Raw genomic sequence first — 25,298 nt, 5'->3', positions numbered from 1 at the left:
CCTGCACATACATTTTTTGTGTATGCCTCTGATCCTAGAAGGGGAATTATTCCATTTCATACTGCTAATTATTTTTTCACCAAGGTATGCCTTATCCTTCCCATACACTGGGAGTTTCTTGAGGGCAGGGATCCTATTATACACACTTTTCCATCTCAGCTTCTCTTGTCCTCTCACACAGACTTGGTAGGCAATCAGTAAACACTGTGGGTGTGTACAATAGAATGCCCTGCTCCTTCTCTCTGCTAGTCCGGATCCTAGAAGTCCTGCCTCAGCTCTCCTCCTTCACGAGGCCTCAGTGGACTCTCCAGCACTCCACAGTCCCTCGCTCTTCTGGTTGTCTGACTTTCTATATCATTCACTGCTAGATCATATTCTATAATTTTTTAGAGCTTTTAAGTGATGTAATGTACATTGTGTTAGTTTCCTATGGCTGCTCTAACAAATTACCACAATCCTGGTGACTTAAAACAACACACATTAATTCTCTCACAGTTCTAGAAGCTACAAGTCTGAAGTCAGTTTTACCAGGCCAAAGTTAAGATGTTGGCAGGGCCCCACTTGCTCCTTCCAGAGGCTCTGGGGAGAATCCGTTCCTTGCCTCTTCCAGCTTCTGGTGGCTGCCGGCATTCCCTGGCTTGTGGCTGCGTCCCGCCAATCTCTGCCTCTGTGGCCTCATCGCCTTCTTCTCTTCTGTCTGTGCCCATCTCCTTCCTTTTTCCTATAAGGACACTTGTGATTCCATTTAGGGTCCACCCAGATAATCCAGGATAATCTCATCTCAGGATCCTTCACTTAATCACATCCGCGTAGTCCTTTTCTGCCAACTAAGGTAACATTCACAGGTTCCAGGGATTAGGAGCGGAATATCTTTTGGGGGTCATTATTCAGCCTACCACATGCATCATTAAATTTGACTGGTTAGTTTATTCATTTAAAAATATTTAGGGGCCGGCCTGGTGGTGCAAGTGGTTAAGTGCGCGTGCTCCACTGCGGCGGCCCAGGGTTCGCCAGTTCGGATCCCAGGCGCACACTGACGCGCCACTTGGCAAGCCATGCTGTGGCAGCATCCCATATAAAGTGGAGGAAGATGGGCACAGATGTTAGCCCAGGGCCGGTCTTCCTCAGCAAAAGGAGGAGGATTGGCAGATGTTAGCACAGGGCTGATCTTCCTCACACACACACACACAATATATATATATATTTAGAGCCAGCCTTGATGGTTAATGTTTGGTGCCCTCACCACTTGGGCAGCCCAAGTTTGTTTCCCAGTCGCGGAACCACACCACCCGTGCGTCAGTTGTCATGCTGTGGCAGTGGCTTATATAAAAGAACTAGAAGGACTTACAACTAGGATATACAACCATGCACTGGGGGCTTTGGGGAGGAAGAAAAAGAAACGAGGAAGATTGGCAACAGATGTTAGCTCAGGGCAAATCTTTCCCTGCAAAACAAAAAACAAAAAAAAAAAAGGAAGATGTGATAAAAGAAATATTCTAAAAAAATATATATATATATATTTTAAAATATCTGGCACTGTAATAGCTGCCTTTTGTCACAACAGAGCAGAAAGGACTTGTATATGAAGAACTGTAGTCAGAGAGCTGAGCACTGGCCAAGCAGCTGGGAGACCCAGTTTCTCATACCATGCTGGGGTAAGGCTCTCTGTTCCTCAGGTTCCCCTTTTGTGATTAAGGAGTTGGGCCAATTATTGTTTGCTGAAGTGAGGGACAAGCATCAACTGATGGTGTATATATAGGATAATTTCAGGTGGTTCACAGAGACAGAACTAAATAGCATTGACTCACAGAAATAGTCATTTCCTTTTTAATCTTCCTTCAACCGTTCTTAAGGAGAAAAATCACCGTTGGGTGCTAGCGTGTCTTCAACACTTCCTTTAATACTTGCCAAACTCCTTTTATCAAAAAGAAAGCAGATCTCAGGCTACAGAATCTAGGTAGAATTTAATAACATTATTTTGTGATCATTGTATTTATTTATATGGTTACTTTCCATTAATGGAGAGTGATTCAGTTTTTTTTTTTTTTTTTGTGAGGAAGATCAGCCCTGAGCTAACATCCGTGCTAATCCTCCTCTTTTTTTGCTGAGGAAGACCGGCTCTGAGCTAACATCTATTGCCAATCCTCCTCCTTTTTTTTCCCAAAGCCCCAGTAGATAGTTGTATGTCATAGTTGCCCATCCTTCTAGTTGCTGTATGTGGGACGTGGCCTCAGCATGGCCAGAGAATCGGTGCGTCGGTGTGCGCCCCGGATCGGAACCCGGGCCGCCAGTAGCGGAGCGCGCGCACTTAACCGCTAAGCCACGGGGCCACCCCGATTCAGGTTTTTCCAGTTATGGCAGCACTATAAAGTATCCCATGTGAAAAGCGAGGTGATTTAAAGAAATATGTTAAATAAATATAGGATGGATGGTTTTTAGAGAGCACACATTGTGAAAATGGCTCTGAAGTTTGGGAAAAACTTAGATGTGTCCAGGCCCCCAGGTCTCTGATTTCTGAGTTCTGGGAGCAGGGTAGGATTGAAAACATAAAGAGAAGCATCTTTAGTCAGAGGACACAGCTGGAAATTCAGCATTAATGAATCCTGACTTCTTCCCATTTAAACGCATCTGATCCTTCAAGGACCATTGAGCAGCAAAGCCGTGAATATTAATCTCATGCTGAAATTGATCACTGCCCACTGTAACTTGGAGCTTCTAGCAGGAGGAGGTGTGGCCTTATTCTGACCGTACTTTGCGTTTCTCTGAACTTCTGGAAGGCAGGGAGGCAACTTCTGCCTGACTTCTTCATGAGAGGGAGTGGCTGTTATTCTGACACGGACACGGCACAGATGCTATGGCGAAACCGTCTCTCCCACCCACTCTGCTTTCAACTTCTGCTCAAGGAAACTGGTTTAGCAATCCAGGTAGGGGTGCTCAGGGGCTACAGAACTGGGTCTCTGCTTTCAGAAAACAGTGGGAGGTGGGAATCTCCAGTCTCCCTTCTCTTAAACCACGAATGTATATCCAATGCTAATTCCCTAGTGTGTTTGGTACCAAATCATTTCCTCTTCCTTAGAGGAAGATTTTCCTGGTTGACAGATAGCATCATCATCACCACTATTAAATAACTCTTATTTTTTTCAAAACACTAGCCCATATACTGTGCTTCCTTTCTGAGGGAGGACTGGTGGTGAGAAGAGGAGGGGGAAACGCCAATCATTTCACCCAGCTCTTTCCCAGCATGGGGTCCCCCCCCCGCCCACCCAGCACCAAAAGCTGGAAGCAGATATAATTTGCTTCAAGGAAGCCTCCAGAGTTGATGTGCTTTGATTATCTGTGCTAAGCCTGGCCTTTGCCACTCTGAGTAATTGTGAGATGGCTAAAGATGGCGTGTAAAAACTTGGCTGACTCGGTAGACTACATATGGTAAGCGCTCATGGAACATTTCTGGCAAGTGGTACCAGATTTGGAGCCAAAGACTCCTTAATGTTTAGGAAAAATTAGGCAAATCACTTCACCTCTCTGTGCCTCAGTCTCTTTCTCTGCAAAACGGGATAACAGTAGTAGCTACCTCCTCCTAAGGCTGTAGCATAATATTCCTTGCTTTGTTTGACAAGGAGACAATTTGTGGGAAGCGCTCAGTGCCGTAATTGTCTGCTGATATTCCTTCCATTTTACAGGTGGGAAAGCCAAGGCCCAGAGAGGTTAACTGACTTGCTGAAGGTCACACACCCAGCAAGCTTCAAGGCCAGGCTCTGAACTCAGCAGGTTTGACCCTAGACTCAGCTCTTGGCACTGCATCAGCCAGCGGCCCATTTATCAGGGTTGAGGCAATGATAAGATTTGAGAAACAGTCCCATTGGGGCTTGATTCCCTCTGATGGGTGGGGAGCAGAGCTAGACTGGGGCAGCACTTGGAAGGGTCAGGCCAGCCTGGGTTTAAATCCTGTGATTCAGGTAGGTCCTTTGGGCCTCAATTTCCTCATCTGTAAAATGGTATGATACCCACCCCCTCCCTACCACCCTCTTCTATGATCAGAAGCCATGAAGGATGCGAAGGGGCTTGGTCAAGGTTAATAAACGACGGGCTGATGTCATTGGTCAAATCAGGGAAACAATACAGGGTGCCAGGAGCCGGCTGGCGTCCGCAGAGAGGACGCACCCAGGGGCTCGCTCCCAGTCGCGGGGAAGGCCGGCCCCATGGGGCGCGCAGGGCGGGGCGGTGGCCCGGCGGCCCAGCCGAGGTTGCCGGGGAAACGGCGCGCGGGGGTTGCGTCAGTCTGGGCAGCTGGTACCCTCCGCGCGGCGGGGATCCCGGGCGCCCTCGGGGGCCGCGGGGCCCGCACGACAGGCAGCTTCTTCACCTACAGGAGGCTGGGAGAAGGGGCGGGGATACGGAGCCTGCACCGGGGCCTCCGGGGCCGCCGGAGCCTTTTGTGCAGGACCCAGAGAAACAATGGAACGTGGGCCCAGGCTTGCGGGGAGGGCGGGGAGGGAGGAGGAAACCCAGCGCCGAGAGGCGGGAGGGTGGTGGGGAGTAATACAACTCTTCCTGCGGGGTTGTGGTCGAGGGCGCGACATGGGCGTGGGAAACGCCTCGCTCAGTGCCCGGTGAGCCCCATGCTCACTCTGCGTGGCTACAGCAGCAGTGATGGCTCATTCCTGCCATTTATTACTTACCTGTCACGCACCAGGCACCATGCCAGGCGCTTCATATGCGTACCTTCTCTCTTTTGACAGACCCACGGGAAGATATTATTAATCCCCGTTTTACAAATGAGAAAACAGACTCAGAGAGCCGAAGCGATTTCTACAAAGTGGAGAAAACCAGGTTGGGAGCCTAGGCTGGCTGTCCTCAAAGCCTGTGAATGGGTACCCTTCCTGCTGTGCTATGCCACCTCTCCGTGGAGGCTGTTTGCCAAGGGTCTCCTAGGTGCCCGGCATACATTACATGCATTATTTCTAGTCTGATCCTTGCAGCATCCCTGCAGGATAAGCATAGTTACCTGCCTTTTACAGATGGGAAAATAGCTCTGAGAATTTGACTTGTCTGCCCAAGACCTCACCATGCTTTCTGGCAGAGACAGTATTCCACCTGGTGACAGCAGCTGGAGTGCAGGCTCTGCGGGGTCTATCTGCTTTGCCACACTGCCTCTCCTAAGGCTGGAGAAGGACGGCAGTGGACCGCTTCAGAATGCTGGGCGTTGGGCTGGCGGCAGTGAGAGTCAGTCTCCATCATCATGCTATTCTGAGGGCCTCATAGACCCGATTACACTGCTCTTGTTGGAGGGGTTGTGCACGAATTCTGAGTAATAACATGGGTGTCATCCCTGCCTTTCAGGACCTTATTTTCCATTTGAGGAGATGAGAAATGGGCATGGAAAGCAGTAATAATAAATGATAACCATAGCTAACTTTTATTAAGCCTCTAATACAGTGCCATCCAATGGAAGCTTCTGCAGTGATGGAAATATTCTGCGCTGTCCAATACAGTAGCCACTAGTCACATGTGCTTTTGAGCGTTTGAAATGTGGCAGGTGGGACTGAGGAATGAATTTTTTATTTTAATCAAATTTAAATGGCCACATGGAGCTAGTGACCACTGTGTTGGACAGTGCAGTGCTAACATAGATGAAGCACTGTACTAAGAGCTTTCTTGCATTATCACTTACTATCCTTACAATAACAATACGAGGTGGGTTATTATCATCCCGATTTACAGAGGAAACTGAGTCCCAGAGAAATGAGGAAACGCGTCCAAGTTCGTCTGCTGAACATGTGGCAGGGCCAAGATTTGAACCCCCCAGGGCAGGGAAACCCAGAGCCTGCTACATCGCGCTACCAAGCCGATGTTTTCCTCCACCACAGGAGGGCTTGAGGTCAAGGTCAGGATGCACTGGGGTGGATAAGATGACAGCGGGGACCAGTGAGAATGGACCAAGATGACAGATGGAGTGCGGGGTAGAGACAGGAGGTGGAGCGGGACAGGATCCCTGAAAGGGGAGGCGCTTGGGACCCCCAGGGAAAGCACCCTGACCTGGAGACCGGTAATCTTGATGCCTGTCTTCCCCTTACTCTGGGTTGGAGCCCTAGCTCTGCCACTTTCTGGGTGTCCCTGGGCAAATCCTATAAAATAGGAATGATAGTAGTACCAGCATCCTAGGATGAGGTGACAATCAGGCGTGATTGTGCATAAACGTGATGAGGCACTGTCAGCTGAGTCATACAGTTCGTTCTCCTGGTGGCTCCTGAAACTTGATACTGGGGAGGGTATACCAGCTGCCTCTGTGGAGCAGAGGGGCCAAGACTCACTTGATTTTGATTTTCAGGACGAATACAGACTGTGCAAGTGGGGCCTCACCATCCCAGGATGTGTCAGAAAAGTGATCTCGTTCTCAGGACAGGGTCCAAGGATTAGAATTGGGTGGTGCCTGAGAAGCCACACTTAAAATTGCTCTTAGAGCCTTACTCTGGCCCCACGGCTCCGCTCTCTATCCCAGGAGAGCCATCTGCAGGCTGGGGGCAGAGGCCTCTGGGGACAAGTTATTGGCATACCTAATAGGTCAGACCTGTTAACTAGAGCCGCAAGCTTTGTATCAAGTTTCTCAAAGGCAGACTTTGTCTGCCTTTCTTTTTTCTCTTTTTTTATTATGGAAGGTTTCAAACATTACAAAAGTAGAGAGACTAGTATAACAAACCTGTTCCCCATATCCATTACTACAACCAAACTTCAACAATCAACTCAAGGTCAATCTTATTTCTTACCTATAACCCTACCACTCCCCACCCCCCCACCCAAGGTTATTTTGAAACATGTCTGCATTTTAAATAGCCCCCATGACCCTCTCATAAATTTCTGGTGGGAGTATAAATTGGTTCAGTTTCAAGGGAGGGTGGGTTAACAATCTCAAAATACTAATGCAAATGCCTTTTGATCTGGCACTTCCTCTGGAAGAATTCATCACACAGATGATGTTCCTGCACATGTGCAAAATGAAGCTTGTGTATGGTTATTCATTCCAGCGTTGTTGATAGTAAAAGTTTATAAACAACCTAAATATCCAGCAAAGGGTACTGGCCGAAAAATTTTACAGTCGATTCTACAGTGCTTTAAAAAGGAATGAGGAAGTTCTTTATAAAATGATATGGGCTCGGGCCGGCCCCGTGGCTTAGCGGTTGAGTGTGCGCGCTCTGCTACTGGCGGCCTGGGTTCGGATCCCGGGCGCGCACTGACGCACCGCTTCTCCGGCCTTGCTGAGGCCGCATCCCACATACAGCAACTAGAAGGATGTGCAACTATGACATACAACTATCTACTGGGGCTTTGGGGGGAAAAAAAAAGGAGGAGGATTGGCAATAGATGTTAGCTCAGAGCCAGTCTTCCTCAGCAAAAAGAGGAGGATTAGCATGGATGTTAGCTCAGGGCTGATCTTCCTCACACAAAAAAATAAATAAATAAATAAAATGATATGAGCTCATCTCCTCAATGTATTCTTTAAAGAAAAAGGTAAGGTACAGAACACTGTGAATGATATGCTATAATATGTATAAAAACAAGGGAAATAATATATTTGAAATATGTCATTATTTCTGGAAGGATGCAAATGAACCTGGTAATTTGGTTGCCTTGCCAGAAGGGGATTAGGTGGCTGGTGGACAGGGGTGGGAGAGAGGCTTTTCTCTTTATAGCCTTTCTACCTTTTGAATTTTGTACTAATTTAAAAAATTCTTGTATTTCCCATCTAGAAGTAGAATTCCTTTCTTTCTGTAAACCCAAAACTGCTCTTAAATATAGTCTATTAATTAATAAAAAGGTATTTATCCAAATGAGTTGAAAACTTATGTTCACACAAAAGCTTGCACAAAATATTCATAATTGCCAAAAATTGGAAGCAACCAACATGTCCTTCAATAGGTGAATGAATAAAGAAACTGTGAATATTATTCCAGATAGTGGAATATTATTCAGCAATAAAAAGAAATGAGCTATCAAGCCATGAAAAGACGTGGAAGAACTTTAATTGCATATTGCCAAGTAAAAGAAGCCAGTTTAAAAAGCCTACATAATGTATGATTCCAACTATATGACATTCTGGAAAAGGCAAAACGATAGAGATAGTAAAAAGATGAGTAGTTGACAAGAGTTGGGGAGAGGAAGGAGGGAAGGATACACGGGGGATTTTTAGGGCAGTGGAAGTACTCTGATACTATCATGATGGCTACATGACATTTTGCATTTGTCAAGAGTGAACCCTAATGTAAACTATGGACTTTAGTTAATAATAATATCAGTATTGTCCATCAATTGTAATAAATGTACCACACCAGTGCAAGAGGTTAATAATAGGGGAATCCATGCAGGGGAGGGAGAGGGAGTATATGGAAACTCTGTGTAGTTTCTGGTTAATTTTTCTGTAAACCTAAAACTGCTCTAAAAATAGTCTATTAATTTTTTAAAAATAGAATTCCTAATTACCTTGGATCTGAAGAATCTCCCTGCTCCCCCTGCTTTTGAAGTTGTGGTTGTAAGCAGAGTGATTCAGAATGTGAGGAAACTGTTCTCTCCTATGGCCAGTCGCCCTGGGTATTGCCACGGGCGGTGGCATTGGTCTTGGGTGAGACTGTTGCTTGGAGAGTAAACAGGGACGTTATGGGGGCTGGGTAGGCAAACTGTAGATTCTTCGGCTTTGAATGTCAGAGGAGTTTGACCTTGATCCTGTAAGCAGTGGGGAGCCACGGAGAACTTTATCAGGAGAGTGACACAGGGAGAGCTGTGCTTCAGGAGGCCTGGGCGGCAGAATGAATTCTGCCCATTCTCGCGCCCTCCTGCCTCTGTATGTCAAACCAGGAGGCTGCACTAGGCCATCAGGGAGGTTGTGTTCAGCGCTAAGGTTCTGAGATCAAAGCCTTCTCCCACTTTCCAAACTCCTTATCCTCCCTGCCCCATTCCCTTTTAAATTTTTCTGCCACTCGATGCTGTGCTGTGACTGGAACCGCCCCCTTGGGGGAACGTCTACTAAATGAAATCTGGGCCTTGGGAGCAATTCTGTTTTCTTTTATTTTTTTTCTCTCCCTTTGAAATCTTCAAGGAGAAAAACCAAATCTGTGCCGGCTCCAAGGAGGAGCAACTTGGATGGGAGTTAGAAATAATGAGATGGGTAATCAGATCCCCTCAGGGTTCCAGAGCCAGGCAGGCTGCACTCTGTGCTCCTGCCAGGGCTGTTTCCTGCTAGAAAGACTTGCCTCTGAGCTGTCCAAGCTGCTGGAGGGCTCCATGCACCACCAGCCTGGAGGCTCCGGCTGGTTAAGTGAACTGGGGGAGGTTTCTCTGCTCCTTCCAAATCGTCTCCTGTCATCAGTGTGTGATTTGTGAGCTTTTCCTCTAAAACATGGGAACATTGGCTCCTGCTTATGCCCTGTAATGGAGGAAGGCAGTGGCTGCAGCATTTCTGATAAATAATATCTCTTTAGACCACCATCTTGTTACAAAAAGGATACAAGAAGTTGAATACAGATGGATTAAGGTCTTTTTAAAAAATAATATGGCCTCAGTCTAGTGAGGTGTCGGGAGGGTCATTGCTCCCAACTGAGAGATCTGGGCTTGATTCCTGGCTTCATTGCCACATACCAGCTGTTACTACCAGAGGCCACTTACCTCTGGGCCTCCACTTCCTTGTCTATGGGGAAAGAGTGGCGGAACACTCTTAGCACCGCCTTATAGGGGATGCTGCACAGATCGTGTGAGATAACCATGTCAAGGCTCAGCAACAGGCCTGGAACAGATGATGTGCTCTGGAAGTACTCGTGACTGTTATTAAGATTATTATGGGGCCTGCCCTGTGGCTTAGCGGTTAAGTGCGCGCGCTCCGCTACTGGTGGCCAGGGTTCGAATCCGGGCACACACCACTTCTCCGGCCATGCTGAGGCCGCTTCCCACATACAGCAACTAGAAGGATGTGGAACTATGACATACAACTATCTACTGGGGCTTTGGGGGAAAAAAGGAGGAGGATTGGCAATAGATGTTAGCTCAGAGCCGGTCTTCCTCAGCAAAAGGAGGAGAATTAGCACGGATGTTAGCTCAGGGCTGATCTTCCTCACACACACACACACACAAAAAGATTATTATGAGTCCCCAGTAGTGGATGGAGTAAAAGTAATTTGAAAAATATTTGGAAAGCATTTTTATGACTCTGTGTTGATATGGCAGGGCTTGCACTTGTGGGAGTGACGGCATCTCAATCCAGTTCAATGAGTAGGCCGTGTCACAGGTGTCCCTGTGTGGTGTGGTACAGTTCATAGAACAAGATGTGACCTTGGACAAGCCCCTGATCTTGGTTTACACAGAGCCTTGCTTTCGTCATCTTAATGATAGATAATAATATCCATGTCTTGTATGTGTGTGGTGTGTGGTGTGTGGTGTGTGTGAGTGTGTGTGGTATAGGTGTGGTGTGTGTGGTGTGTGTGTGAGTGTGTGTATGTGTGGTATAGGTGTGGTGTGTGTGTAGTGTGTGTGTGTGTATATGTGTGGTATAGGTGTGTGTGTGTGTCGTATGTGTGGTATGGTGTGTATGTGTGAGGATGTGTGGTGTGTGAGTGTGTGTAGTGTGTATGTATGAGTGTGTGGGGTATGTGTGTCATGGTGTGTGTGTGTGTGGTGTTTGTATGTGGGGTGTGTGTGGTACCTGTTTCTGTGTGTGTGTTTGTGTCAGGTGAGACTCCCCTAGTCACCACAGTTAACAGCCTGGGGTAAGAGCCCTTGGTAAAGATAAATGGTGATTTGCTGTATGGATATTGATATCCCGATGACCTACATGTGCTGGGAGAATCCGCCCTTATGGCTTAAATTTCAGTTGAGGAGCTAAGGCAGATGTGACACGCATACCTGAAAGAACTGAAAAAACAGCACGAGGCGGGAGGTCTGAGACGAGCTGTGAGTCCCACGGGAGTTCAGAGGAGGTCCCGCAGGCCGAGCAGTCCAGGACCTCCTGGAGGAGCTGTGCCTGACGGGGGCTCTAAAGCAGTGGTTTTAAAACTTTTTTGCTTGCCTACCCTCTAAATGAACTTTTGGGGAAAAAAAATCTCTTTTGCCTCATACATTTTAACTTGACATCTGAAATGTTTCACTATAAGTTTAAGTAGTTACAGAGGATATAATTTCTGCCATATTGTAAATATTGACCTTGTAGTATAAAATTACACTATTCTCTTAAATGTATCAAATGGAAACTAACATAGCAATTTTTTATTTTGCCTTTTTATTGAAGGATCAGGCATGTATATACAGTAGAATGCACAGATCTTAAGTGCGCAGCTCAATTCATTTTTACCAGTGTACCTACTTCCCAGATGGAGGTGTGGTATATTTCCAGCATTCCGGATGGTACCTTTGTGCCTCACTCCACAAAGGTGACCATTTCTCTGACCTCTATCACCATAAACTATTTTTGCATGAACTCATTTGTTCTGGCTTCTTTCAGTCAACATAAGATCTGTGAGATTCAGCCACATCACTGCAGGTAGCAGTAGTTCATCTTGTTCATTGTTGTATAGTATTCCATTGAATAAATACCTCACATTTTAAAAAATCTTGTCTACTCTTAATAGACATTTTGGGTTGTTTCTAATATTTGGCTATAAAGCTACTATGAGTATTTTTATATCTATTTTTTGGTGGACACAAACACTGATTTCTTTTGGGTACGTATTCATGAGTGGAATTGCCGGGTCGTAGGATAAATACTGTAACACATTGGTATCCATCGCCATCCACCAAAAATTACCTACCTAAGTCAGAAATTTTACGTTGTTCTTTACCTTCTTGAACTCATAATTCCTTTCTACTTCTTTCACAGATTTTTGTCTTAATATATTTTTATGCTTGAAGCTTTTTTATTGATTATCATACTTCTTTTTACCCAAAATATATGTAAATTGAAATGGACATTTAAAAGTTTCCTTTGACCATAAAACTCTAAGTATCTTTCTTTTGGGTTGATTTATCATTACAGTGATCGCATACACAATTCATCAAAATAACATCAATATTTTACACATTTGATAAATAATTACCTAATGTAAAAAGTAAGATAGTGGGGGAAATGCTTCTCATAATGAGATGGATGGGGTGGTTGATGGCAGTCTTTTCGTACTGTAAGGGGCGTAAGGACCGTCCAGCTATCTTACTAAAATGCAGATTCTGATTGAGAAGGTCTGGGTTGGGGCCTGAGATTCTGCATTTCTAATAAGCCTGCTGACAATGCTGATGCTGCTGGTGCACAGACCACATTCTGAGTAGCAAGAGTTTATGGTCCCAAATGAAGATTTGTTAACACCAAAATTCTAAATTGTCCATGTTTTCTGGCACCCAGATATCTTGACCCTTTGGGGCGCTGCACCATCGTCAGATCCTGGGTGAAGAGAAGTCGGTCTTTCTCCTGCGAAGAGGGAGAAGAAGTGTTGTGGCGAGGGAGGGGGGAAAGGAGCACTCGTGCCACCTAGGCTGAGGCGCGTTCTCAGGCAGAGCAGGGAAGAGTGGGAATAGAGACAGGCTCTCAAGCTGATTCCCTTATCACTCTTCCTGCCTGAGTATCCCTGGGGAGGTCTTCATGTCCCCCGGGGTTAGGCTGCCCCCTTTGAAGGGCACTTCTCTGAAGGATGCTAAGATGGCACTGGCCGCCATTCCAGAGAGGGGCCCATTTATGCACATGGGATTGAACATTTCAAGGACTGGTTTGAATGGTGTGGGGAGTCCACTGGGGGTAAATCCTGAGAAGGTAAGTTTGGGGCTGGGTGGTGGATGACCTTGAATTCCGTGCTAAGGAGTTGGGCTTAATACTCAGACAGAGAACAGCTGTGGGGTGTTTTGAGCAGGGAGCTGGTGCGAGCAGAGTGCTTTGGGGAGACTCGTCTGTTGAGCAGATTGTGGGATGGCCAAGAAGGAGTTAATGCATGGGGATGGCAGCAGTGACAACACTATGGGCTTGAAGATGAGGTTGGCTGTGGTCCTTGGAATTTGGCTATGTTTTATCTCCAACCCACAGCTCTTGAACTTTTGGCCTGGTTGGACAGACCTGGTTTGCTCAGTCAGTATTTCCTGAAGTGTGAGCAACATTCCTCTCGGGGTACCTGAGATGTTTATGCATGAAGCTCAAGGTAATTCAAAGTGGAACACAGGCGTGGCCTTAAATAACACTGAAACCCAAGCACAAATGGCATCCCCTTCTCAGCCCCCTCTCAGTCCCAACTACATCTGGAGAAAGTCTTTCTTTAATACCGCTCACGCTCCCATTTTCCTGTTGACAAAAAGCGAGCAGCTGAGGCTTAGGGCCTTTGGTAAGCAATAGTCTCTAGATAGAATTTTACAAAATTTTTGTTTTTCTTGAATTAGTTTTCTGTGTACCAGGATGGCAAGTGGTCCTCGTTCTCCCCTTATTGTAGTGACATAAAACTGTTCATTTTAGGTAAGTTCATTTCGGTAAGAAAAGTGAGCCAATTTACTAGATCATATGGAAGAAATAATAATACCGGTGGCATGTGGATATGGCAGAAATCATGGTGGTGACATGTAATGATTCAGCTTTGGGAAACACTGGGTTAGACTTTGTGGCGAAAACTAGCATGTGCCAAATTGTCCTGCCAATGCCTGGGGAGGCTCCCGGTGGTGGGAGTGGGGAGGGGCTGCTGGAATTGCAGAGCTGCTGGAGGCACTGGGTCAGCTGCATGTGTCCCACTGCTGTTCCCACCGCCAGCCTAACGCCTTGCTCCTTGCCTCTGCCCGCAGAGATCCGCACGCAGCTGGTGGAGCAGTTCAAATGCCTAGAGCAGCAATCCGAGTCCCGGCTGCAGCTGCTGCAGGACCTCCAAGAGTTCTTCCGCCGGAAGGCTGAGATCGAGCTTGAGTACTCCCGCAGCCTGGAGAAACTGGCCGAGCGCTTCTCCTCCAAGATCCGCAGCTCCCGGGAGCACCAGTTCAAGTGAGAAGGGGCCAGGGCTCTGGGGCGATGGGAGGCAGCACTGGGGTGGGCGGGCAGTGGGCAGCAAAGCAGCAAGGAGGAGAGGACTCACTGCAGGCAGATGGTGTGCCTGTAAGGCCCTGGGTATGCAGGAGACTCACACCTCCAAGCCTCGATCTTCCTAAGTGTAAAGTGAAGACAGAAATTGTTCCTATGCATAAGGATGCTGTAGGGAATAAACGAGCAACCAAAGAAAAGTGCTTGTCACAGACAGTAAGTGCTCAGTAGATTGTTGTTGCTGTCATTACTATTCTACCGAGCAGCAGGCACTGCACGAGCCTCTATTTGGGCCAAGGTGACACCCTGCCTCCTCTCAGGGCATCCTCATGTATTTTTTGGCATTCTATTTTTGTTTTATGGACATAGTATCTTCTCTTTTATCTGGGGGTCAGCCAGCCTACTTCTGAATTCCTTCAGCATGATGACCTCAGAGTTTCTTCTCCAGGGAACAGATGCTCGAAGCATTCCTCTTCCTTCCTCCCCTGGAGGACGAGTCCCTGGGCTCTTTCCCTACCTCATTTACTTATTACCAGGCACAAACCCTCCGTGTGCTGATTTCTCATATCCCAGCCCTGAGTTGTGGAGGCTCTGTCCGCTCGGGCACAGACACGGCGGGCTGAGTCCTCCAGCTACAACACCTGCGCTCAGAGCTCATGGGGCCAGCCGGCTAAGTGCAGGGAGGAGGCAGCAACCTCACCAGGACTGCATTCACCTGGGGTGGGCGCCACTCTGCGGCTGTCTCTCCCTCTACCCTGCTCCCCGGACACTCCCCTCTCCTGGGTCATCTCTCCAGCGAACAGCCCTCAGTCTTGAGGAGACCGGAGACTTGATTCAACCCGCCTGATCTGCTCCTCCTTCCACTGGGTCCCATCTCTTTTTTTCTAACTATTTTTAAATTGTGGTAAAATACGCATAACATAAAATTTACCGTCTTAACCACTTTTAAGTGTACAGTTCAGTGGCATCAAGTACATTCACATTGTTGTGCAACCATCACCACCATCTCTGGAACTTTTTTCATCTTCTCCAACTGACTCTGTAGCCATTATACACTAAGTCCCCATTCCCAGCCCCTGGCAACCACCAGTCTGCTTCTTGCCTCTATGAGTGAACTACTCTAGGGACCTCACATGAATGGAATCATACAGTATTTATTCTTTTGTGACTGGCTTATTTCACTTAGCATAATGTCCTCAGGATTCATCCATGTTGTTGCATGTGACTGGATTTCCTTCCTTTTCATGGCTGAATAATATTCCATTGTGTGGATAGACCACATCTTGTTTATCCATTCATCCATCGACGGACGCTTGGTTTGCTTCCACCTTACTCTATAATTTTGCATTCCACTCTGGCCAGGGAGCTCTCTTCCTTTAAACTCCCTTAAACATCTCCCCTAGTCTGTGCCACAGCACACTCACATTTGTGCTTTCTTCTCTTGACATTTGGGGATAAGAAATTGCTTTATTAAAGGGCAAAAATGTATTACACCTTTGCAAATACCCTGCTTGTTTTCCTACCCAATGTCGTTGATTCAAACTTTCACTGCAGGAGGAAGCTTCGATTAATAACTTCCAGGCACTGTCTAGGCTCTTTCACATACATAATCTCATTTTTATGATATATTTTTTTGGATAAAATTTGTTATTTTTTTCAAATGATTAAAGTAAAATGTTCATGTGTACAGTTTATAAAATACAGAAGAGTAGGAGAAAAAAAAATCGTAGTCCCACCCGCCACTCAGAAGCAACCACTGCTCACATTTTGGTGCCTTTTCTCACCTGTCTTAATAAGAACAACAGCAGTGATCATTTACTGAGCCTGTTAACTGAGCACTTCCTTTGTGCCATGTGGGTGTCACTACCTAATCTTAAAGACGAGGACAGTACAGCTCTGAGAAAGCTCCTTGTGCAAACATGTCTGTGGACCAATCATCGGAAAGAGACAGATTTGACCCTTCACCCTCATTCTGCCTCATCGGCCTGAGATAAGAAAGGGCCTGGGTGCAGCCTGAGAGCAGCCCTGGAATCCAAACACTCCCCTGAAACCACAGACGCAGACGCATGCACGGAGACCCACGTCTCTGGCTGAGCTGTCATGGGAGCCACCCAGGGCTGTGTGGTCAGCTGCAGCCTCCGCTCCGGCCCCTCTCCTTCCTCTCGGTTTGGAATCAGCTCCTTTCTCATTCTCAGTGTGAAGATGGGGAGACAGGGAAGGGCGGGGCACTGGGGGAGCACAGGCAGGAGTCTCCTGTTCCCCTGCATCGCCTGTAATGAGCTCGGTCATCCCCTCATGGGTTCATTAACCAAGGCTACCAGACAGAACAGGAGCCCCAGCTGGCAGTTGGGCCAAACAGGCTGCTTGACACACTATGCAAGTCTAATTAGGGTGTGGGCCCAGGCCAGTGCAGCTGGAGCAGGCCCTCTGCGCAATGCTAATGCATCAGCAGAGCCCCCAATGGCTTTTGGAAGCGAGAGTCTCTAGGCGATGTCTGGACTTGCCCTTTGACCCAAGGCCAACCACCGCTGACCCCTGGCAGCTTCTTCTTTGGAGCTCAGTGCACAGGGTCTGTGCTGTGCTCTGGGTCCTTCTTCCGGGCTGTCCGGAGAAGGCTTTTCCTGCTGTCTTACAAATACCTCATTTGAGAGTGTTCATATGTGTGCCAGCTAGCCTCTCAGGGTCTTGAGGGCAGGGCCCAGGTCTTGTCGTTTTATTCCTACCGCAGTGGGCCTAGTGCTGGGCAGAGCCTGGTGTTTGAATGAGCAGGGGAGAAGGGAGGAAGAGAGGGAGGGAGGGGACTTATTTGGCCTATAAAGTCCACTCTGGCTGAGAAATTTGGTTCAGGGAGAGAATGGATTTGCCCAAGATATCACGGCAAATTAGTGGCAGAACTGGGATGGGAACTGTCTTAGTCCATTTGGGCTGCTATAACAAAGTACCATAGACTGGGTGGCCTATAAACAAATCTATTTCTCACAGTTCTGGAAGCTGGAAGTCGGAGCTCAGAGTGCCAGCACAGTCGAGTTCTGCAAATGCTTGCAGTTTGCACTTTGCTGATTCTCACAGGGTGGAGAGCAGAAAGAGGAGACAAGCTCTCTTTGTGACTCTGCAAAGGGCACTAATCCCATTCATGAGGGCTCCACCCTCCTGACCTCCTCTAATCCTAATTACCTGCCAGAGGCCCCACCTCCTAATACCATCGCATTGGGGGTAGGGTTTCAACATATGACTTTTGGGGGGACACAGACATTCAGTCCGTATCAGGAACTCGTCTCTTGACTCTAAGTCCAGTGCTCCTCGTTTTGCTTCATGGGCCACATCTCTCTAAGGCCCCAGCTGTTCCCTAGCCACCTGGAAAATTTCCAGCTGCCCAGGAGGTGCTGTGGCCAGGGCTCGACTCACCTGGGCTGAGTTCCACGTGGCCCACAATTCAAAGAGGCTCAGATGATGGCCCTGAGGGCTTATCTGGGGCGAGCTGAACATTTAGAGGACAATATCATCTTATGTTTCTTTTCTACCATCACAGATTTTTATTCTAACACCTTTATCAAAGCACTCTGACATCTTTGCTCTCTTGTAATCCTGATGATAACCCAGGGACGTAGAGAGGGAGGCAGTGGTTTTATCTTAAGCCGACTGAGCCTCAGACAAGTTGAGTGGCTTATTTTACAAAGGACACACAGTGAGCTGCTGAGTGAGAAAACCCAGGGTGCCTGACCTCCAGCTCGGGCTTCTCTCTCCGAGAAGCCATGTGGGTCATTTATTTATTTTAAGTGCGTGTGTTGAGGACCTCTTATTTTCGTGGACTATGCTTCGTGCTGAAGACACAAGGATTAATGAGACGCAGTCCCTGCTCTCAGATCCAGTCCCTCCTCTTGAGAGACAAGCACATGGCTTGGGACCTGCCTGGAGTTGGTGTGGTTGGGGCAGGCACCCAACCCTTGTGGCTGTGCTCTTTGGAGCCTGCCATGTGCTTGCTCTTCAGGCCTCAGTGTTTAGATGTCACTTCCTCTGGAAAGCTTCCTTGAGTCTGACCTGGTGCTTCTTCCATGTGCCCCAATGTTCTGTACCTGTTGATTTGCTTCTTCTGCCAGTATTTATTGAGCGCCAACCCTGGGCCAGGCCCTGGTTCACAGTGGTGAACAAGATAGACTTGGTTCCTGCCGTGGTGGGATTTACCATCTAGTGGAGGAGAGAAATGAAGAATCAAATATAAAAAAACAAATAAAAGAAAGGCAAAATGTCATCAAATGATTGCCAGGATGGAAACAAATATAACGCAAAGTGTTCTGGTTATCTCTTCTGTGTAACAGCAATACCCCAAATTTGATGTATCTCATGATTTCATGGGTCGGGAATTTGGACAGGGCTCAGCTGGGCGATTTTTCTGCTGTATGTGGCATCAACTGGGATCACTGCTATATTCAGCTGGTGGCTAGTTTGGGCTGGAGGGTCCGAGGTGGCTTCCCCACCCGTGCCTGGTGCTTCAGTGGGGATGGCTGGAAGGCTGGGCTCAGCTGGACTACCTCCCTCTCCGTGTGGTGTCAAGGCCTCTCTACCTGGTGCGTCAACCAAGTGTTGGACTTCAGACATGGAAGCTCAGGGCTCTAAAAGAGCCATGGGGAAGGCCAGGCCTGGAGCTGGCATGGCATCACCCTCTCAGCCCTAGCTCAGCTGCAAGGGGACAGGAAATAAAGCCATCTTCTCATTGGAGCACTGTCAAAGGATTTGCAGCCCTCTTGAATCCTCCACAGTGAACTAGAATGGCAGTCAGAGAAGGCTTCTGGAGGAAGTGGCATTTAAACTGAGACCTGAGGAGCAGCCTTGGGGACAGTGTGAGGGGAAGAGAGACCAGTGGGGCTGGAACTGTTGAGGGCAGAGTGGGAAGCCACTGAGGCATTGTAAGTAGGGAATAGCATGATCTGATTTCTATTTTTAAAAGATCATCCTGGTTGGAGGGGGCAAGAGTGGAGCTGAGGAGACCAGCAGGGTGGGTGGAAATTTGCTCTCCAGGCAGGTGGTGATGATGGCCTGGGTGACAGCAGAGCAGTTGAGGAGTGGACAGATGCTGGGAGATCTTTCAGAGGTAGAGTTGAGAAATCAAGGATGTCTCCTGTTTCTGACTTGAGATGGAAGGATTTGAGGAGGGAATGAGGCAAAAGCTGTCACCTTGTGTTGTAATCGCCTGTTTTCTTGTCTGTCCCCCTTTTGACGACTGGGCTACGAGCTCTGAGATGGCAGAGAGGGTGGCTGTTGACCTGGGGTTGCTAGCACCTGGCACCAGGTTTGGTATATGGTTGGCACTCACTAAATGTTTATTGAGTGAGTGAATGCAAGTCAAATGGTAATTAGAGTTGCTCTGGGATGGGGGTGGTGGGAGGTAGGGAAGCGGACTGGTTGCCCTAGGAGATTGGGGAGGCCATTTGGGTGAAGGGCCGCCCACTCCTGTGCCTGGCACCTGGCACATTGTTGCTGAGAGGACAGAGTGTGGACTTTACAATGCTCTCCCTGACGGGGCAGTTGGGACCACAGGAGGCTTGAGCTCTAGTTTACAAAGTGCGGTCCCCACCAGCAGCACGGGCATCACATGGGGACTTGTCAGAAATGCATAACCTGGGGCTGCCGCCCATGCCTACTGAGTGAGAAGCAGTCTGTGTTTTAACAAGCCCTCCAGGGGAATTCTGATGACCTGTCATATTTAAGAGTCACCCAGAATGATTTTCTAGATGATAAATTGTTTACAACTCAATTTCAGGCCCCACTGGCTTTCCAGACCCCTCCTCTCGCCTAGCATAAAATCCATAATCCACTGCCCTTTCCCAGCCAGGCCTGACCTGAGCGTGGCTGTCCTTCCGAAGGCCTGGAGCTGGGAGCCCTTCCTGGGCAGGAGCGTGGGCAGAGGGTGACACACAGGGGGCTTAAAACCTGCCTCTTGGGGTAGGTGGATGTCCTCCAGACAAGTTGGGCGGTTCCAGGAAGCCAGAGATTCCTGGGACTAAGGCTTTTTCTTCCTCTAGAGAAGTATTTTCTGAAAAACCAGTGCTTTGAGATGTTGAGTTAGAGAGAGAGAGAGAATGACTTGAGTTGGGAATGACTGCCCGCTCCGTACCCCCCCTTAGAGATTCCCGACTCACATCAGGATATGGGAGGCTCTGGGACATTTTGCAGTAAATAAGCCTGTTGACTTCTTTCTGAAAGCTATTTGACACAGAATTCTTTCTCCCCTATAATATTTATTAATATTTTCCCAAACTAGCACTCCTTGGGACCCAGTTTAAAAGCTCTGTTCTGGGGCCAGCCCGGTGGCTTAGTGGTTAAGTGCACGCGCACTGCTACTGGCGGCCTGGGTTTGGATCCCGGGCGTGCACCACGGCACTGCTTCTCCGGCCATGCTGAGGCCGCATCCCACGTATAGCAACTAGAAGGATGTGCAACTATGACATACAACTATCTACTGGGGCTTTGGGGAAGGAAAAAAAAAAAAAAAAGGAGGAGGATTGGCAATAGATGTTAGCTCAGAGCCGGTCTTCCTCAGCAAAAAGAGGATTAGCAAGGATGTTAGCTCAGGGCTAATCTCCCTCACAAAAAAAAAAAAACTCTGTTCTGGACAAATGCCGATTCCCTTCTGGAATATTAGCACAGCAGGCAGAGTGCTCTGTATGTGAGGTGACAGAGCCCTCCATTCCGACTCCCTCCGTTTTTGATACCCCTGACCTTGCAGGGGGGCACGTGGTGAAAACGTTCTCCCCAGAAGGTTAAGTGTTGGTTGCTGCTATTTGGACAGCTGTGAAAAAAGCCACAGGGAATTCTATTCAAACAGGTTTAAAATGGGGGAAGTTAGAATGTGGAAAGAGCTGGGAGGTGCTTGACTAGTTTATGAATACTGGTTAATAGTCTATGCAAAGAGGTTTGGAGCATCTCTCAGCCTCACAGAGCAGGTGGGAGGGAGGATTCCAGTGAGTAACTGGCTTGATTGCCAAGAAAGGGCTTCTTTTTGTGGATAAAGCGTCACAGACTTTTTTTTTCTCACAGATGTAACATTTTCCTAAAAAGATGCTGTAGTTTAGACTTCACCTTCCAGGTGAATCCCAAGCAGAGAAGCACTTTTGTAGCAGGTAAATTGAGCCCATAAATGTGCAAAGGATTCAGAAAGAAAAGGTTTGCTCGGAACGAGGGGGGATAATGGGAAGGTCCTGCAGGGGGGCTACTGTCTCCATTCACAGCTGCTACCGTTACTGTGACTGGTGTCACACCGGGAATGGCTTTCCAGTAATACTTTCCAGAGCTGACATTCTCTCAGTACAGTGTGCCAGCCGGATCCTTCCTGATCACGCCGTGTCTGTGCTGTGCGGGTCGTTGAATCTTTCAGACACTCCCACATCCACATTACTGCGTGCCAAGCACTCTGCTGGATACTTGACATGCATCATCTCATTTAACTTTCATGGTAAACATTGTGACCTTTGAGGCAGGTACGATCTCCATCTTCCTAGTTGTAAACTTTGAGGTTTTGAGAAATTAATTTGTCTAGAGGAACACAGCTAGAGTAGGTAGGTGGCAAAGCTAAGATCGTCATCTTGGTTTAACTGGCTCCACAGTGCAAAACTGCCTCTAGCTTCGTGACTTTGGGTACATCCCTCACCTCTCGGGGCTGGTTTAATGTTTCCTGAGAGTCACCCATCAGTCCAGACCATACCCTCCTTGTGCGGGCATCAGGGGTTCCATCCTCTCCTGCTGGTCAGCTCCTGCTCATCCCACCAGGGCCAGCTCAGGGTTCACCTCCTCTGCAAAGCCCTTGCTGTTGATCCCAGGCCCACAGTTAGCTGCTCCTCCCCTGGCCTCCCACAGTGACGTGTGTGTTGCTCTCATGGGGCTTGGGTCAGTTTATCAAGGAATGATCCAGCTCATACGTCTGGTTCTCCCACTGCAGTCTGCCAGCTGCCTGAAGGCAAGGGGCCATTTCTCTCTCACTCTCTCCCTCTCTCTCTCTTTTTTTATCTCTCTCTCTGATACATAATAGAAGCTCTATAGAAGTTTTTTGAGTGAATAATTGAAAAGACAAGATACTACCAAATGCTTTCTTCAAATACATGAAGGAGATAGACTTATTTTATGTGGCTGCAGAAGGAGAGAAGTGAGGTCCAAGAATAGCATTTGCAGAGAAGCAGACCTCTACTCAACCTTAAGAACATTCCAGTAGCCAGAGCTGTCCAGCAAGGAAAGGGCTGCCTTGGGAGGTGTGAGTCCCCAGTCTGGGGAGGTGTGTATGCAAAGGACGGGTATTTTAGGGGCACATTTCTGTAACGTGATGGATGGTCAGACCAGATCAGTGTTCCTCAAAATGAGGGAGGGATCACTGACAGCACATGAACCATAAATATTGAATTATCTTTGCAATTCTCTTTCAGTCTTTGTGGTTGCCTCGAGGGGAAAATCTCAGTTTGATACTAGTGTGTGGCTGATGCCTCTCTAATCTCCCTTTTAACACAGAGATAGCAGACCTAGGGCATAAGCATCTGCCGAGGATTGAATGATACTGTTTGGTTTTTCTTGAACTTACTTTTTCAGTTACCTTCTATTATGGCAAGTGATGCTGGTGTTTTAAATATTTTTTTTTAACTAAGGCTAGGGAAATCTTCTGTAAATAAATAAATTCCACTCATATGTGGGAGATAAACAAACACACACATGGATAAGGAGAACCAATTGGTGCTTATCAGAGGGGAAGGGGGTGGGAGGAGGGCGAAAGGGGTAAAGGGGCACATACATATGGTGATGGGTAAAAACTAGACTATTGGTGGTGAACACGATGCAGTCTATACAGAAGCTAAAATATAATAATGTACACTTGAAATTTAAACAATGCTATAAACCAATATGACCTCAATAAAATAATTTTAAAAAATTCATTTAAGTAAAAAAAGGCAATCAACAGGGAAGTATGAAGTATGGTGGTCTGCAGGGATGGCACAGATCCTGAAGCCAACATAAGACACCCCAGGGGCCTCTTCCAGCTCCTCCTGGAGAGTGAACATCTTTCATCACTGCCCTCTCCATCCTGCACCTTCCTGTTTTCGTTGTTGGGAGGGATTTTAAGGCAGGAGGCTCAACCTAAAGAGTGGTCTCTATGATAGCCTCAGCCCCTTTTTCTCCTTCCAGTTTTTCCTTCTGGCTCTTCCCAAGATCCCATGCCAGGTTTCCTGGAATCCTCAGAGACTATAATCAGCAATTTCTAAAGTATTAACCAGGACGTGACTTATTTATGTATGATATGCTTGATATACATATATACATATCATTTAAATTTTATTCTAAAAATGAAAAATAGACGTTGTAATAAAGGAGATTTTAACAAGCAGCAATATGCCGGGGTTTAGTTTTGCCTTGATTCCATTAGGCAAATAGGATAATAATGAACTTCGAAGATTATATTACTTTACACTTTGCAAAGTGCTGCCCCAGCCTTTAGCTGCTTAAATCTTCCCAAGAATCCTTGTGGGGCTGGAGGGAGTCAGGGAAGGTGTCATCATCTCCACCTGACAGGCAAGGGACCTGAAGGCCAGCCAGCAGAGCCCTGGCTTAGGACCCACAGCCAGTCGGTGAAAGAACTTGCCAGAGGAGCCATGGGTCAGGTCCCTTCCTCTTCCTAGCGCTTCTTCCTCTTCCTAGCACACAGCACATGGTGCATCCATTTTACAGGTGGATCAACCAAGGCAAAGGGGCTTACAGGTAAAAAGAAGATAAGATTGGCCAGGCATTGCCTAAGAAGGCAGAGACTTTCGTTCTGGTACCAAGAGCACATTACAAATGTATTGTAAAAGATTATTATAGGGGCCGGCCTGGTGGCGTAGCAGTTAAGTTCACACATTCTACTTCAGCAGCCCGGGGTTCGCTGGTTCGGATCCTGGGCGCGGACCTACTCACCACTCATCAAGCCATGCTGAGGTGGCATCCCACGTAGAAGAACTACAGCTCTACAACTGTGATACACAACTACGTACTGGGGCTTTGAAAAAGAGAAAAAAGAGGAAGATTGGCAACAGATGTTAGTGCAGGGCCAATCTTCCTCCAAAAAAAAGAGATTATTGTAAATAGTAATAAATAAAGCACCACTGTAAGGTTGGTGTTATCAACCCCATTTTACAGGTAAGGCAAGAAAAGATTTAACTAACTTCTCAAGTTCACCCAGCTGGTGAAGGGCAGAACTGGTATTTGAACCCCAGCCTTTGACTCCGTAGCACCCTGGCATGGCTGAGCAGACCCTGCTGCAGGTGACCCAATGGGTGTGGTCTTTCCCCTTCGGAATTACTCTGCCCCAGGGCTGGCATCAGCCAAAGGCAGCATCTAAGTCAGTGGATTGCAACTGGCCCCCGTGCCCTGAAGCCTCACGCCCACCGTCTGCCACGAGTGGCTCCAAGGCAAAGCCCCACATCAAACTCTTCCCCTTCACCTGGACGGCTGCTCTGCTTCCCACCGGCCCTTCCTGCCCCAGCGATCACATCACTGGCCCGCTTAAAACCTTCGTTCAGCCTTGACCTACGAGGCCCTTCATAATCTGCCACAGCTGTCTCCTCTTCCACCACCCCTGCCTCACCCCTGCCCTAGCCGGATAGCCCCGGAACAACCCAGTCCTGTCACATTTCCACACTCAGGCTTCCCTTTGCCTGCAGGGTGTTCCCATCTTGACCCTTTCCACCTGGCAAACTCTTATGTGTACTTCAAGGCCCAGAGCAAATGTTCCTCTGATTCCCTATCCACCCTGAGAAAGAATTAACCCCTCCGTCACTCATCTGGGATCCCATTCCTCACACAGCATAACACAGTAGACATCTGTTACTCTCCCCTGCTCAGCATCTCTCCCTCCTTCTTTTGAGAACAATATCTAGGTTTTTTTTAGATTGCATTGCATCATCTTGGCCACAGAGCTTTAATCTAATGATGCAATTCCAGGACTTTTGGTGGAACGGCTAGGGGAATCTCTCCTCCTACTGGAATGACAGGCAGTATTTTTGGTCTGAATAGGGCTGGCTTGAAAGTGAAGCCAACACAGAAAGAGAGGAAAGCAGAGCCAAGAAATGGAAAGAGAAAGACAAATCCTAATGACATCCTTTGAGCCCCTGGATCCAGCTATGCCTGAGGCCAACCACCTCCTATTCCTTTACATTTTTTGATTAAAATTTTTGATCCTTTAAATTTTTCCTCCTCCTATTACTACCATTTTTTGCTTAAGCCAAGTCTGAAGTGAGTGTTTCTGTCACTTCAACTAAAGGTATTCTGATCAATA

General features: G+C 47.5%; 1 protein-coding gene across 1 annotated transcript in view; it reads left to right on the top strand.

Moving 5' to 3' along the window:
* Positions 1-25,298, top strand: part of SRGAP3 (SLIT-ROBO Rho GTPase activating protein 3) — a 245,430-nt gene that overhangs the window by 100,134 nt on the left and 119,998 nt on the right. Inside the window, exon 2 of the mRNA XM_004443413.3 lies at positions 13,783-13,975. Within this exon, the coding sequence (XP_004443470.2) occupies positions 13,783-13,975 (193 nt within the window). The remainder of the gene's footprint in view (positions 1-13,782; positions 13,976-25,298) is intronic.

This window comes from Ceratotherium simum, chromosome 5 (genome assembly GCF_057802395.1).
Source record: "Ceratotherium simum simum isolate JZ-2026a chromosome 5, ASM5780239v1, whole genome shotgun sequence".
Classification (NCBI taxonomy): domain Eukaryota; kingdom Metazoa; phylum Chordata; class Mammalia; order Perissodactyla; family Rhinocerotidae; genus Ceratotherium; species Ceratotherium simum.
This window is presented reverse-complemented; position numbering and strand designations above follow the sequence as displayed.